Source organism: Mirounga leonina, unplaced genomic scaffold (genome assembly GCF_011800145.1).
Source record: "Mirounga leonina isolate KUSES-001 unplaced genomic scaffold, KU_Mleo_1.0 Mir_127, whole genome shotgun sequence".
NCBI lineage: Eukaryota > Metazoa > Chordata > Mammalia > Carnivora > Phocidae > Mirounga > Mirounga leonina.
In genome coordinates, this window is record NW_023270316.1 from 75207388 (window position 1) to 75223600 (window position 16213).

At 38.9% G+C, this 16213-nt stretch overlaps 1 protein-coding gene across 1 annotated transcript in view; it reads right to left on the reverse strand.

Moving 5' to 3' along the window:
- The window catches only part of ATP8A2 (ATPase phospholipid transporting 8A2), a 604495-nt gene that overhangs the window by 456728 nt on the left and 131554 nt on the right, over window positions 1–16213 (reverse strand). The window contains exons 7-11 of the mRNA XM_035003669.1: window positions 12215–12288; window positions 10085–10154; window positions 8938–9065; window positions 7590–7701; window positions 1443–1608 (exon numbers count right to left, since the gene is read on the reverse strand). Of these exons, the coding sequence (XP_034859560.1) occupies window positions 1443–1608; window positions 7590–7701; window positions 8938–9065; window positions 10085–10154; window positions 12215–12288 (550 nt within the window). The remainder of the gene's footprint in view (window positions 1–1442; window positions 1609–7589; window positions 7702–8937; window positions 9066–10084; window positions 10155–12214; window positions 12289–16213) is intronic.

Sequence of the window (16213 nt, forward strand, 5' to 3'; positions counted from 1 at the left end):
TTGTTTAATCAGAGAACATTAAGAAAGAGATAAAAGAAAGAACCAAGTAGAAATTATGAAACTGAAAAAAAATCAGTTTTTTTTTTCAGAAAAGTAGATGTGAGCTAGCAGAAGAGAGAAACAAACTTTAATGTAGATCAATAGAGCTTACCTAATCTCAAAAAGAGAAAGAAAACAAAATAAGGAAAAGTTAACAGAGCCTAAGGTCACATCATTTGGACCAACTGGTACATAATGGAATTACCAGAAAGAAGGGAGTGAAGATGTGGCAGAAACAATATTTGAATAAATAATAGCTGAAAACTTCCCAAATTTGATGAAAAATATTAACATACACATCCAAAAAGCTCAACAAACTCTAAACAAAATAAACTCGAAGTTATTGAAAACCAAGGACAATTTTGAAAGTAGCAATAGAAAATGACTCACATACAAGGGAAAAAGTAAGTTTAACAGCTGACTTCCCATCAGTACAATGGAGGCCAGAAGGCAGTGGGATGGCATATGCAAAGTAGTGAAAGGAAAAAGAACATAACCAAGAATTCTACAAGAATCCTGTATCAGCAAAACTGCGCTTCAAAAACAAAGGAGAAATTAACACATTCCAAGATAAAAACAGAGAATTTGTTGCTCTCCAATCTGCCTTATGAGAAATTCTCCAGGATGAAAGAAAATGACACCAGACAGGAATTAAATCCACATAAACAAAGGATATCGGTAAAGGTAATAACACAACAGGTACTTATAAAAGACAATTACATATTTTTTATCCTTTCTTTTGGACTTAAAAAAACATGGCAAAAATGATTATAAAAGTGCATCATTGGCCTTATACACAGATGTAATATATATATGACAGCCCAAAGCAATGACAGGATAAAGCTACATGAAGCAAAGAAATAACACAAGCTGGTAACTCAAATCTGTGGAAGAAATGAAGAGTATTAGAAATGGTAAATAAGTAGGTTCATGTACACTCTATAAGTGTATTTTCTTTTTGCTTAATCGACATTAAATAATATAAAGCAACAATTATAACACTGGATTACTGGGTTGATAACAGATGTAATATATATGATAATAGCACAATGCAGGGCAAGAAATGAATCTATACTGGAGTAAAATTTCTGTATTTTACTGGAATTTAGTATTAATCTGAAGCAAATGCTGATTAACTAAGACATTTATTGTAATCCCTAGAGCAACCACTAAGAAAATAACTCAAAAAATAGTTAAAAATACAATCATTTGAATATAAAACAATCCCCACATGTGTCCATCCTTCATTTCATCACGACTCCTAATCTTTCAAGAAGGCTGGCCTTTTATAGAGTAGACAAAAGAATGAAGGATGGCATGGCCACCACACATAAACCACACTTGTAAGGGTTTTCCAAAGTGGTTTCATCCTACTTCAACAAGCACTCCATCCTGACACTTACCCATCTTCTTGATGTACCAGTTCTTTCCACCTTGAGACCCATTCCAGTACAGGGCCCCCACTGAGCTCACCAAGGCCATGACCAAGAGGATGCCAAACAACACCAGGATCTGCACATTAGTCACTTTTTCAACATTCGATCTTTTGAGGGGTGCTTTTGTGGAATTCTGTACAACAGCATTGAAAAATGTATAAGAGTCACAGAACAGGCTTGGGGTTAAGGAGTGGGGAAAAAAGGAGGTAAGTTAACCAAATTCAACAAATAAAAATAAAAGACTGTATTTTTGCCAAATAACCAATGAAATTAAAAAGTGTACCATACTCCTGAATCAACAGCTAGTTTTAAATAATAACACATTTTGACTCATAATTCAATCTGTACTTATGATTACATTTTAGTACAAAATTAGCTACTTTTGCAATCTTAGAAAACAAGTTCTAAATCACTTAAAATCAGTTTAAAAGAAATCAGGATGTCATTAATTCAAGAGAAACTTAAAGATTCTGTACCATAAAAATCTAGACTGAATCTTCAAGGTAATAATAGAGCTCTATAATTAATATACAAAGAACTATTTTTGCAGTATATATTTTCCCCTCAAAATTGAGGAAAAAAAGACATACACAGACACATACACATCCAAAATGCAAAATAGGTGTTGACATCAATAAGTATCAAAATAAATGGACAGAGTTCATTTGGAAAACTGAACAAGAAAAAAGCAGGAAAGTCAGGAAAGCTCTAGTGGCTGTGAGAAATCTGAGTGCAGTCTTGAGTCATAAACAGAATGTAGACAGGAAAGTAAAACAAAAGTGGAAGACAGCCTAGCCATCTATAAACATGCATGGTCTGATGTCTCACTGCAGGTGGGGAAACCATTCCAGCTCAAACAGAAGCCAGTGTTGGCAAGTGAGTTCAGAAAGATTCATTAAAGCCAGATTCAAGGACCTCTACACATAGGTGAAAAATTTGGAACTATTATTCTCTCAGCATTGGAAAAGTCAATAGACCTATTTGCACCAGACAATTATGCACCTGAAATCATTTTACTAAAGATGTTCTGATTGTAATTGTGGTGGGAAAAATAATGGTTTCCCCAATGATGTCCATGCCCCGATACCTGGACCCTGTAAATACATTATTTTATGTGATAAAAGGGGTTTTGCTTACATGATTAAATTAAAGATATGACTGAGATATCTGGGTGGCTCAGTTGGTTGAGTGTCTGACTCTTGGTTTTGGCTCAGGTCATGATCTCGGAGTCCTGGGATCAAGCCCTGTGTCGGGCTCCACACTCAGTATGGAGTTTGCTTGTCCCTCTCCCTCTGCTCTCCTCCCCCACCCCCAACTGTCCCTCTCTCTCTCTGTCTCTCTCTCATAATTAAAAAAGCTTAAATTTTAAAAAATTAAGGATATGACTTGGGGAAATATTCTTGGATTATGCAAGTAGGTCCAGCTTAATCACGTTGGCCCTTAAAAACAGAAAATGAAGAGATCTTTTCCTGGCTACAGTCAGAGGGAAATGTGACTACACAAGAATAGCCCAAGAAATGCAATATTGCCAACTGTGACAATGGAAAAAGGGGGTCATGAGCCAAGAAATTTGGGCAGTGCTAGAAGGCAGAAAAAGGCAAGGAACAGATTCTCCTTTAGAACCCCCTAGAGTGTGCTAGAAAAGAATGCTGCCCTGCAGGCTTCGTGACATGGATGAGACCCATACCAGACTTCTGACCTACAGAACCTAACATGACAACTTTGTGTTACTTTAAGCTACTAAATTTGTATAATTTGTTATGGCAGCAATAGGAAACTAATACAGTAACCCAGAAGATGTTAATAATCCATTCCTGGAGGGGAGCAGAGCCTGGATTAGACCGGAAGCCAGGAATTAGATAGGGGCAGATGGACACAGGAGCTTCAGTCTACAGGTCTCCCTCCATGAGTCACAAGCTTGGTCTCTCTACTGGCAACCGATTTGCAAAAATCAGGTGATTTGAAAGCTTGAAAGGCATTAACTGGCCATAAAAATGGTGCGTTATGCAAAACTTAAGTCAGCACTCTTCACTGTTCTCAACTCATCTGATCATTAAAAGAGTTAGGATGAAAATGTTTCCAAAAAGAAGAATATGAATAAAACCACAACATAAAAATAAAATCAAATGAAAACAGAGAGCAATTCATCCCTAAGTTCCCTAGAGAAGTTCGTACCACAACATCACTGAAATGGTTACCTGAATTCTATCACCAAACCCACAAATACTACCATCATGGCCTGGTTTTCTGCAGGGCAGGGAGGTAGGGAATCAGTTTACTGGTCATTTTGAAATGTTTCAGTATTTAAACAGCACAGCAACAACTTCCTTTATATTCTCTTTTCTTCCTTTCACTTCAGTTCTCTGAATTGTCCTTTACAGACTTAAAAAAAAAAAGTCCTTTAAATTTCGAAATGGAAATGTATTAGTGAAGGCTGACCCATCAATCAAATCCCATCTACAGGTTGATGGGGACAACATATCACCTCTGGTCTTACAGAAGAAGCCAACAGACCAGTTCCAAGACTGTCTATCCCCATCTTTTAAAACTCATGATCTTATCATTCTGAACACTCACTGGAGCACAGGGAGAAAAAAATTTACAAAAAGCATCATTTCTATGACTCCATTAGTTTATTGGCTTCTGATCTTTTCCAATGGTTCAGTCATAGCCAGTTAACAGGGTTAGAAAAAGTTATCTTTCATCCAGTACAAGAGCCCCAAACTTCATCACACACACTTTGTGGAGAGTCAGGCTCTGCCTATTCACTCCCATTCCCTGAACATTTCAACTTAGAATGATGAGCTTGTAATGTTAAATTCTGACTAGCATTTTAAACTCTTCCATAAAATTCTTAGAAAATACTTCTGCTTTTGAGTAATGGAGTTCTTAATAGAAATAAGCATCTTTCAGCTAACATCTTTCATGAAGATGTTAGTGATTATGTGAATCTATACACATGTTAAAACACATAGAATTGTATAGCAAAAAAGTTATTTTTATGGTTTGTTAATTCAACAAAATTTTAATAGTGATAAAAAATAAAAACTTGAATTAAGTGGCTATATATAATTCCAGAACCATCTCTATTGTCATTTACATTTCTTAGAATGTTTTGCTATTAAAAACAACTATGAAACTAGTGCTGATAAATGTATTTAATAAAAATTTTACTTATAATAGTTAAAAAAAAGAAAAGCCAAAATGTCAGAGTTTGAAAAGTTTATAATTGACCTGAATTTTATACACTTTCTGCCCTCCTAAAAAAGTAGTCGGCAGAGTAACTAGTGAGAACATGGACTCAGGAGCCAAACTGCATAGGTTTGAATCCCAAATCTCTCTCTTACTGGGTGGGTGTGTAACTTCAGTAACTATTAGACACTGGGTCTCATTGTCCTCATCTAGAAAATGGGCTCAATAATAGTATCTTCCTCATAGGGCCATTATGAGGAATAAATGAGTTAATACATGCAAATTGCTTAGAACAATGCATGTGGGCACTAAGTATTTGCTGTAATTAATGTGATGATACCTCCTTCCCATTAAATCAACCAATAGAAACAGTAATATTGAAAATATTTCCACGTGTAACTACACTGAACTTGAAACAGGGGAACTCTGAAGAGAAGACACTGAGGCAAGAGTTTACAGAGCAAACAAAAAAGCAGAAGAACCCTAAAGTAATTGTGTTTCCCCTCTGTGGTCAAGCAGCACAAGTCCAGACAAAAAATGTTATTTCACAAACAAGATGGCTTCCAGCTATAGGTGTTATATTATATTCCTCTTGAAAGCTCATTATTTTTACTTGTTGTTGCAGTCCTAAAGGCACAGCAAGTCTAGTGCAGATGTTTCTGGGTCTTTCCATCATTCTGTACTAGAACACTCAACACATAATAAGCCTTGCACGGGCTTATCACATGTAGGTGCAAGGAGTGCCTATCTCACTCACAAGAGCAAACTTCATGAGGTAACTGTGCACACTTTGCTCACTGAAAAGATGATAGGATCATTTTTAGGTATAACTCGATGATCTCTTCTTACACCTTAGCTACAAAGCTGTACTACCAATGTCACCCTGAAAAAAACAATCTTGGAGAGTGGTTAAATTTGTAATATGCACAATCTAAAAACAGGTGTTGGGGTCCCAACTAAATTTGAGCTAAGTCTTTGTCATCTCTGTCTCTTTATCATAAAAACGGAAGTGATCTGTGGTCAGTAGAGCTCCCAGTGTTAGGTGTGGCTGCTGGCACTGGACTGGGAAGTCAGAGGATACTTAGTAGGTAGTGGAGCCCTAAACCATTCATCAAAGTAAAGTCTCCACATAACAGGCTATTCAGAACTAACAAACTTTAAACTTTCTAATCAGTTCTGAACCGGTGAGGACCTAGCAGGAAGGACAGATAAAACGCATCTCAGATACACTGAATAATCTTGATCTATCCAAGAGAGGCCTCAGCATTCACCAACTATTTGTTCTCTCAGCCACCATGGATCCCCACCCTCACGTACACACTCCCACTGCAGCCATTCCAACACACCCTAGCATCCCAGGGCCAAAACTTTTCCATGTCCTCATCCCCTTTGGGAGCTTTTCTTACCCAGCTGAGGGCACTCCTTCCCTGAAGCTCCTCAAAGCAGAGGGTGCTCCAGTGAAGACTCACATGCCTTGGCATCTGAAGCCAATAGTACTTCTGACCCTTATGACTCGAATGCCATGTTAAAACACTCACCCGTGAAACTCATGCCATTTGGCTACACTGTCTTCTCCTCGTCCCTCAACAAATCCACCAACCTCTCAGCCACGTCCCTCACTCTCTAAAGAGGTGAGCAGTTGGCTTATGGTATCCATCTTGGCCCCAGCCCTGCCATTATCCTGTCTTCAAAATCACAGCACGGAGCACCAGATGCATTATCTCTCAGTCCTCACTACACATTGATCAGCTAGTTAAGCGGCAACTGCAACAGTCTTCAATGTCATGAGACTCTGAAGCCTTATCATGCCCACCATCTCCTCCACTCCCTGCCACCCTGTCTCCATTGCATTTCCCAGCTGGGGTAGAAATGGGGTCTATCACCTCATCCATTCTAATCAACATTTAACTTTCTCCTCCTCCATCATCTGACCTCAAACAGTCGGCCAACACAAGAGCTGCCCCCCCAACTCTCCATCTAAAATGGGTTTCTAGTATCTAGTCAACTAACAGCCCCTGGTTGCTTGGCCTTTCTGTAGACACCTAGAGCACTTTGTAATGATACATACTGCAGCGATTCTCATTCTACCTGGTAATTCTGTATTACTCCTTAGTCTGTGTGGCTCCCAGAGGGTGAGCTGGGCCTTTCACTATTGTATCCACACAGCCTACTTCAAGACTTGGTGCGTGGTGGTCACTAAATAATTTTGAACTAAGAAATACAGTCAAATACATGCTTTGGAAGTGATACAAAAGAACAGACAAGCTGAAAAGCTGATTCTCGCCAACAGCATCCATTAGCAAAATAAGATCCAAAAGATACCAAAGAAATATAAGAAATGACACATTGGGACACTGATTTATATAGAATTTCAAAAGCTGTCTGGCAAAATACACCATAATACAAATGCAGGCTGCTGTAAATTGACAAATATTTTGAAAATCATTAACAGGGAGAAAGAGCAAAATCATTTTAACTTAATTCTTTTGGTGTATGAAGAATAAATATTAGTTCAAAAATAACTGATTTTAAATTGCCAAGGATTTAATTAAAAGTACAATTTACTATTAAATCCTAATTCGTGAGGTGAGGAAGAGAAGTAGAGATATAAGAAAGTTAGACTGAATCTCTGCTTAAGTCCAGAAGATAAAATAAGTTAGAACTGATCATCCCCCTAAATCTGGAAAAAACAAAGACCATCAATATTTCAAGCAAGAGGTAACAAACATCTGAGAGAATAATGGAAATCCAGGAAAAACTACCCAAGGAACCAGAAATAAAAGGTACTTCCTTTCTAAATTTAGGTTCACAAATTCGAGCCCCTAAATGCAACATTTGCATTTGCATTCTCTACTCCACAAAAATGGACAGAAAAAATAAAGACTGAAATCAGCATTGTTTTTCAGCATAGAAATGTTTTACCTGCATGAGTTTGGTGTCGTGTCCAGTATAAACAACTATGCCAAAGACCCACTGAGTATTTCTAAGCTGTGTACCTCTTAATAAGATCTGGTCAGGCCCAAGGGGAACAGGGCTAAAAATAAGAAACAACATTTATATTTAATGATAGTTTGACAAATGAGCATGAGCTTTCCCCCTTAAACATAAACCCACAATCAATCAATTAATTTGATTGTTTCTTTTATTCAAATTTGAACTATTTCACTGAGAGGAGCAATGAAAGTTACAATTGCCTTCATCTACAAAAAAAAGAAAAGAGAGATCCACAAAAAAGTTTTATCCTATCCATTCATCACTACAAGAAAAATATATATTTTTCTTATAAAATGTTAGAGGGAATTGTATTCTCTTAAAACCCAGGCATGAAACTATACACCCAAAAAGGAAATTGCTAAAATAACAAGAAGCTTATTCATTGGGAAACCCAGTTTATTTTACAGACTCTAAAGCTAGAATATCAAATTTGTCAAGGATGACTTAATGGTTAAATAAAAGGCTGAGTGATAATGTAGAAATTCAAAAGGGGGAGCCGACTGAATGGCTCTGCGTGCTAAATGAAAACCAAGAAAGCAGTCACAGTTGTCATAGTTATTTTGGGTTGATTCCCACGATTAGGTCCTTCCCTCTGAGTCTGTTCAAAATACAAATGTGGGAAGCATCGGTAAGGAGCATGCAGATTAAAGATGGGCAGAAGGGAGAAACTGCACCCCAACATAATGACAAAAATGACTCTCCAACAATCAAACAAATGCCAAGAGGACAAAGACAACGAAATATAGACAACAGGGCAGTGAATATTCTAAAGGAAGAGTAATTGCTGTTCCTTCCACTCAACTTGATAAAAACAAATGCTACTTAGAAGAATGCTAGTCACAAAAAAAAAAAAAAAAAAGGATGTTTCTCTAATAAATAGATTAGCTCTTATACACCTGATATGCTTCTCTTCTGCTCTTCTGGACAATTCTATGCAGCCCAAACCACCTCTCCTTCCTGGTAGGTAGGACACACAGAAAAACAGCCAGTACTTTTAATCTCATTTCAGACCCTGGGGCTGTTTTTCTTGACAAAAATCAGTTCTTTCCTTAAATTTAAGGGAAGGAAGATTTATACTGACTGAAATTGTGCTTCAGGAAAAGCTCAGTCTCTCATATCTAAGCTAAACATAAGAAATCTCATGATTTTAAAATATTTCAAAACCAAAAAAACAAGCTGATATTTTACCAATTCCAGTAATTCTTAGTCCCATTTAAGAACAAAAAAATAAAATAAAATAAAATAAAATAAAAACTAAGAAAAGCAAAAGTGATACCTTTTCCCATCTATGTGCAAGTTTCCAGTGAAGTCATAGAGATGGCGGTTGGGTCCTTCACATTCTATAGTTCCAGATAACTTCATCAATACTTCCCTTGTTTGCATGTCAGCAGTATGACTCAGACCCTAAAATGTTAAACCAAAAGAGGAAACTGAATACAATCTTCCAGGTTTGGGGACAACATTCAGCATCCCCATTGTTAATCCAAAGGAAATAATGAATCATCTAAAATGGAGTCACTGGGGAGGCTAACAAATCAAGCTACCAGCCCCTCAAGATAGACTTCCCAGGCAGCCTTTGCCATAGCAACCTAATGCAAAAGTTTCCAAAGAATTCAATGAAGTGCAAAGTTAAGATTCTCCCATTGTGCTGGGAAGATCCATGTTCAATTAACCACATACTCAAGCACCTTGCAGAGAGCACTCTATTAGCTCTACTTTAATTCAAGTCATAAAAACAGAATAAAGCATTCTTTTAATATAATGTCTTATTAGTGTTATATCTAGTACTCAGCAACACTTCTTTAAACAGAAAAAAAATACCCTACTTAAATCAAATATCTAAGATAGAAAAGAAAGACTGGTGGACAGAATTATCAAATTCAACTTTATGCAACAGAAAATTTGGGTGTCAAATGCTTAGCATTTGTGTTACAGTAAAGGCCATTTTTCATTCTAGAATTAAAATATATGGTAAGAACAGCTTTGAGGCATAGAAATTTTGTATCTGATGTATTACTTTCTAGAATTAAAGTGTCAGTTAAAACAACTATGTAAAGTAAGGTACCCAGAGCTTGCCTACTGCATCTCTCCATATAGAAGACGCCCTTTCCACCATGTAGCTCAACCTAGCTGACAGGATCTCTTTCCACCTGCACTAACAGACATAGATCTAAGATATATATTAAGGCAAGATACCCTTCATGATCCATACTTGGACGAAGCTCACTTTTTCTAACTCCACTGTCTCTCTCAATGGTTCCCTTCATAATAAAAGCCAAGTTCTTCCCATGGGTTCCACTAGGGTTAAGGCATAACCCTATCTAGCAGAACGTTTTTCTCTAGAAAATACACTGATTGGAATAGTGAACCAAATTTGCCATTTGGGTCTCCATAACAACACAAGTCATAAAAGATTACTTTACCTGACGTATTTTAAGGTTCGTCTCCCCATCTAGATTAGCTGTTTCAATATAACACATTGCCTGAGGTTCACTATGGAGAGAGAAATTTAAAAAGCCAAAGTTTAGTAAAATCCCCTCCACAAATTCACAGCTCATAAAGTCTCTACCATGGAAACTGTGTCTGCTGACTGGCCCTTCAACCACTTTAGTCTTAACTGACCAGAAAGACACTCCTCTTTGAGGCTCAACACCAACACAAAGTTGTTTGCCCAATGATCCACACTTATGGACCCCACATAATGCTGCTTGACCTTAAGTAGCAGAAATAACTGAAGTAGAATGAGAAGAGGACTGGTAGGTTAAGGGAAACACAATATGCTCCAGCTAAGACTCTACCACTGTGTTTGGATGACCCTTAGAGTCTGAGACTTGGCCTGCTCCTGACCAAAAGAGCCACCCTAGATGCAGCCAGTACAAACACAGCTTTTGAAGAACATTACAGCCAGAGTTCAGCAATCAAGCTTGGCAAACCTTTTCTTCCCTGTACCTTTTACTATGTCAACACGTAACTTTTTAATCAAAACATCCAATTTTAAGGACAGAACACTCAAAGAATAACAAGAAGCATGGCAGGGGCGCCTGGGTGGCTCAGCTGGTTAAGCGTCTGCCTTCAGCTCTAGTCATGATCCATGGTCCTGGGATTGAGCCCTGTGTCAGGCTTCCTGCTCAGTGGGGAAACTGCTTCTCTCTCTCCCTCTGCCCCTCCCCCTACTCATGCTCTCTCTCTCTCAAATAAATAAAATCTTAAAAAGAAAAAACAATAATCCTGGTAGATACTGTATTCCTATTTCTAATCATTGGGGTTAGCTGCATAGTTAGTGGTCAAGAGAATGGAGTCTGCAACCCACTGGCTAAGTTAAAATCTCCTACTGCTACCTTTGTGGGCTGTGGGGACTTAGAAGTTGTTTAATCTCTGTTTCTGTGTTTTTTCATGTATAAAGTAGGGATACCAAGGGTTTGGGGGAAGATTAAATGGGATAATGTACTCAGTGGACTGCTTAGCATAATGTACAGACTCAAACAGTAATGAGCATCCTATAAATATGTTGTCAGTTCAAACAAACCATCTCATATTAAAACCAGGTTTTCTGAGGGTTATGGTGAAAATTCATACCCCAAACTGTCAAGTGATCCTCATTTCCCTATTTCTCTTGTTACCAATCAATAGGGACAAATATGAGTCCTGCCCTATATATATGGTGCTCTTCCTTCTCTATGGGCCTGGGATCCTATTTTTAAACGTTTTATCTCGAGCAGTAAATTCATGCTAAGGCTTAGAATCCAATGTATGATCAAATCCAATAAAAGCAACACTGTCTGCATTCAAAGAAAATGCCAACGGTGTGAGTATCTAGGATTCCCTGCAGCACATAAAACATAGGAAGTTTCAGTCTTATCATAGAATTAAACTTGAACTCATGAAAAGGAGTTTATTTATATCCTAATTGTAGCACTCTGTCTTTGATATATACTTTTATGTATCAAGCCAAGGAAAAGTCAAGGACTGCATGGTCCATTATTCATGTCACTTAGTGACTGGTGATACCTTTGCAGCACGAAACTACCTGGAGAACATGGCAGTGGCACTTGGGCAGATAGGGGGACACAACGTGGACGAATGAAGGGGCAACACCAACCACAGGTCATGTCTATGCTGTGAACGTGGGCCGGATCTCTGAGCAGCTAGTAAAGGAGGCCCTGGCTCTATGGGAAGACTCCCTGGACCCACCAGGAGACTGGTTCTCAAGCCTCAGAGAGGCTGCAGTCTTCGTGTTATTGACGGAATCACTCCACTGCTCTGGAGCATCTCCTATGAATACGAAATAGCCCAGAACTGCTATGAGACTAAAATGAAGCAATACGTCTAAAAGAATTCTACAAAAGTACAAGGGAATGAAGGGAGAAAGAAAATTTAGGATTAAGGCAGGAACAAAAAAAGGCAAATGACAAGTAACTGAAGAAGAGGCCAGAGAGAGAAGGCTGGTGCCTCCAGGGGTGGGAGGGAAGGGTGGCTTGTGATTCCTATAGTCACCACTTAATGCTTTATTGTTCACATTTATTTCAAACAATGTGCCCACTTGCACACCTGACCTGGAGGATAGCAGGGCCATGTCTGCTGGGAGGTACTGCCCATTGATGACCTTCACAATGTCTCCCACCGCCACCTAGAAAACCAGGGACAAGGACAGAGAAGCATGAAAGACAGGAAAGCACAAACAGTCATTAAGGTGGTTAAATATTTGAAGAAAAAATTACTATATAATTATGCCATGAAGCTTAAGACAGAAGCCCAAATTATTTTCCTTGACAAGAACAAAAATTTTTCGGTACAAATGGTAATATTGCCTTCTGCAGTGATGCCAAATGAAAAAAAAAAAAAAACATAAAAGGAGAGTAAGAAAAGAGAAGAGTCAGAACAACTATCAAGGTCTCATTTTCTTACGATTATTCCATCCACTTGCAAATTCCACTCTTGCACTCTGGAACAATCCCACAGCTGTACACAGTAGGGGAGAGTGGTTAAATGTACACCTCCAGAGCCAGCCAGAATGCTGGGCTCAAATCCCCCGGCTGGATTCCTTGCTAGACCTGAGTAACCCGGAGCAAGTTATGTAAACTCTGTGTGCATCAGTCTTCACATCTATATATATAATGGGGTTGAGAGCACATATATCACGGGGTTATTGCAAGGATCAATTGAGTTAATAAATTTTCTCCATTTTACAAATGGGGAAACTGAGGTTCAAAGAGAAATAACTTGATCAAGGCCACACAGACAGTGAGTGTTAGACCCAAGATTCAAAACTGAGCAACTGGCCAGTGGTCTGATTACAAAGCAATACTGATTTCACCCATGAACAGTGCATCTAAAAGGTTCCCTGGAAACATACCACTTAAAACAGAGATTTGTGTAGCCTCAAGAACTTCAACAAAAAAAAAGAGTCACAGCCAAAGTCAGAGACCACCTAGGGAAATAGACTCCACCAGACACAAGACCCCAAGCTAAAGAAAAAGGCCTTAATCTGCTGACCATGGGGCACCATGGCCAAGGGTTTGTAAATCCTTTAAATGAGGTCACAGAAGCACCCAGATGGGTAGAATATGGGCTTTCAAGTCAGGCAGGCTGAGGTTCAGATCCTAGCTTCACAGACACACTAGCCCTGGGATCTTGGCAAGTTCTTCAGCTCTGTGACCTCTAGCGTCCTCACTTATAAAATGGAGAAAGATCAACACTTACCTTGTAGGGCTGATGCAATGATTAAGGAAGTATATGCAAGTGCCTGGCCTGAAACAGGCATGTGCTAGTCTCTACCAGCAGGAGTGCAACCAAATGGACACTGAGTATGAAAGTCAGACAGGCCACAATTCTCAGACAACACAAGAACAAAGGCTGTTCTCAGCACACGTGAGTAAGTTCAAAACGCAAAATGGGCACTATGCCTTACTTCTTATTCTAATGCACATTACTATTGTCTTAGAAATCAAGAATTTCAAGCCAAATACTTCTGAAATACTTATGAAACTAATATTCATGAAAGACTCCTGGATCTTGCAAGCTAGGAGAATGGCCCTGGCAGGGGCCTATATTTAACCTTTTATTAAGAAAAAGGAGGGTTTACTAAAAACATGTCCTGCTAGTGTTTTGAATCAAAGCACTATCAAAGCATGTGGGGAAGTAAGGAATCAAGCCCAATGTGTGTGGGGGGGGGGGGGGGGGGGGGTGGTAAAAGTTAAATTCCAGAACCATTGTATATTTGAAGTTAGTATCAACTTAAAGCCAAAAGGAAGGCCTATATGTATATTCTATATTCCACAATAAAGAGAATATCAAAGAATAGGTGCTACTGAGCTATTTTAACAACCGTCAGTACAACAGCAAGGAATGCTTATGAAAATTGAAAAGGTTTCTAAATGTAAAAGTATTTTATGTGGATAGTTTAATTACACAGAAAAAATCAGAAGAAGGTATTAGTTAAAAACTAGAAAGGAAAATTGGTCATGTTTTCAAAAGAAAAAAGGCGGTGGATTTTTTCTTAATTCAGTGGGAGGACAAGGGAAATTATGGCTTTCTCCCATCCTAGTTATTTAAATAAAGAAACATTCATATCCCAGTAACAAAGTACTAAGAAGTTCCATGCACACGGAAAACTACTTAGTTGGAAATGTGTTTGAAAATGGTTTTCTATTTGGTGTTTATGCATGGTTGTCCCTTGAGTGTGTCAAGTTTCCCAAACGAGAATTCTTAAGGTGAGAAAGAGCCCCCTCTAGATCCCTGAATCCATTCTAGCCTCAGAGGATTTCTCAAGCTTCTTAATTTTGAAGAATAAGCTCAAAGGCCTTCTCAAAGTCAACCAAAGCTATTGAGTTGCACCGAAGAGCTGCCTCCCAGCATTCTATTCTGCTACAGCCCAGGGGATTGCCAACTCAAGCTCAACATTTCAGATTAGAGTTGTATTGCTTTGGGAAGCTTAAAGAGAGCCAGGTCCACCTTGCCTGACATCTCTGGCATTTGGTACCTCTTATCACCTATCTTCTCCCATATTCTCATCATTGTTCCTTGAGCCCACTCATCCTCATCCTTGTTCTGAGCCACTCTGCAGATGTGCCTGGCTTTCCTTCCCATACAACTGAGACTTTCACCCAGTTCCCTCTGTCTTGAACAGCATTTCCCTCTTAAAATAATTACCTCTCATTCATCCTTCAAAAGAACACCAGAACATCACACGAGGGATGCCTTTGCTCATGTGAATTAATGGGTCTAGAAAGACTGATCATCCATCCCTCCCATATGTTCCAGAAGCACCTGAAGCATGCCCCTACACAGAGTTCAGCACTAACACTGCATTCTATCCAGCTGTCTGGCCCTCCCACGACACCCGTGGTTCGGGGGCCAGCAGCATCAGCCTCACCTGGGAACTTGTTACAAATGCAAATTCTAGGGCCCAGTGGAATTCCCAAAACGGGAATTCTGAGATTACAGCCAGCGCAGCACTCAGTGTTAGACCAGCCGGGCAAGCGAGCGACTGATGCCCACTGAAGGCTGAGAATCATGGTAGGCAGCTTCTTAAGGGCAGGGGCCATGCTTTATTCTTACTTGCATCCCCAATGCATAACACCATCTCTGGGACATCCTAAGAGCTCCATTTAAATAAACAAAAGCATTTTAATTGAAATAAAAATATTTGCGGCAAAGCATATAACAGAGGTGTTTGGTTTGGGATTTTTTTTTTTTTAACTTCAAATGTGTGTAGGAAATGGTAATGAACTTTAGGAGTCTGTGAGGCCATCAACTCCTGGACCCAGAATTCAGAGATCATCGCTCCATTTACTACTGTTTCAAGCACTGCAAACATCCCAAATCCAAATCATTCTTCACTCCAGCCACTGTTCCTAGCTTTCGGGGGAGGGAGGGAGTGTCAGGAAGGACTTAGAGAAACAGAGGCCATTCCTAAGTGCAGTAGGAATCCTTGAACCCCCATAGCACTGGGAGCATTTCTAACCTCTATGAGGTCAAGAATTTCCAACCACTTGACAAAGAACTACAGACTTCCAAATAAGAGGGAGGTCAATTAGTATTGGCATTACAGGACTTCTAGATTGCTACCAAGGTTAAGGTGTTATCAAAAAACACTATAAAGAGACTTCACAGTTCTCTTATAATGAAGTAAACAAAACGCAAACTAAACTGAGGGCTAAGTTACTGTATTGCAGGCATTTTTCAGAGTTAAAGATCATAGAAGCATTTTTAAACACTGCTTACTAAATGGTTAGCAGGAGAAACTATTGTTAAGTGAACCTTCTAAAAAGTAGTTTTCTTTTGAAATGATGTTAATCATCTTCAAATCCTGAAGTCATGAAAGTCATCCCCCACAAAAACCATCTTGTGACCATTAAGAAGGTCCAGGTAAAACAGAGGTTCACTTAAAAAGCTAACTTTATCAGATACAAGATACCCAGATGGCACAGCATATTTCTTCTACATTTTCTATTCATCATTATAAACAACCAAAAAACCCTCACCATCCCCAAACCCTCCCAACCTCATGTTTCCAGGAACATGGAGGCAAACCCTCTCACTATTGTAAAGTT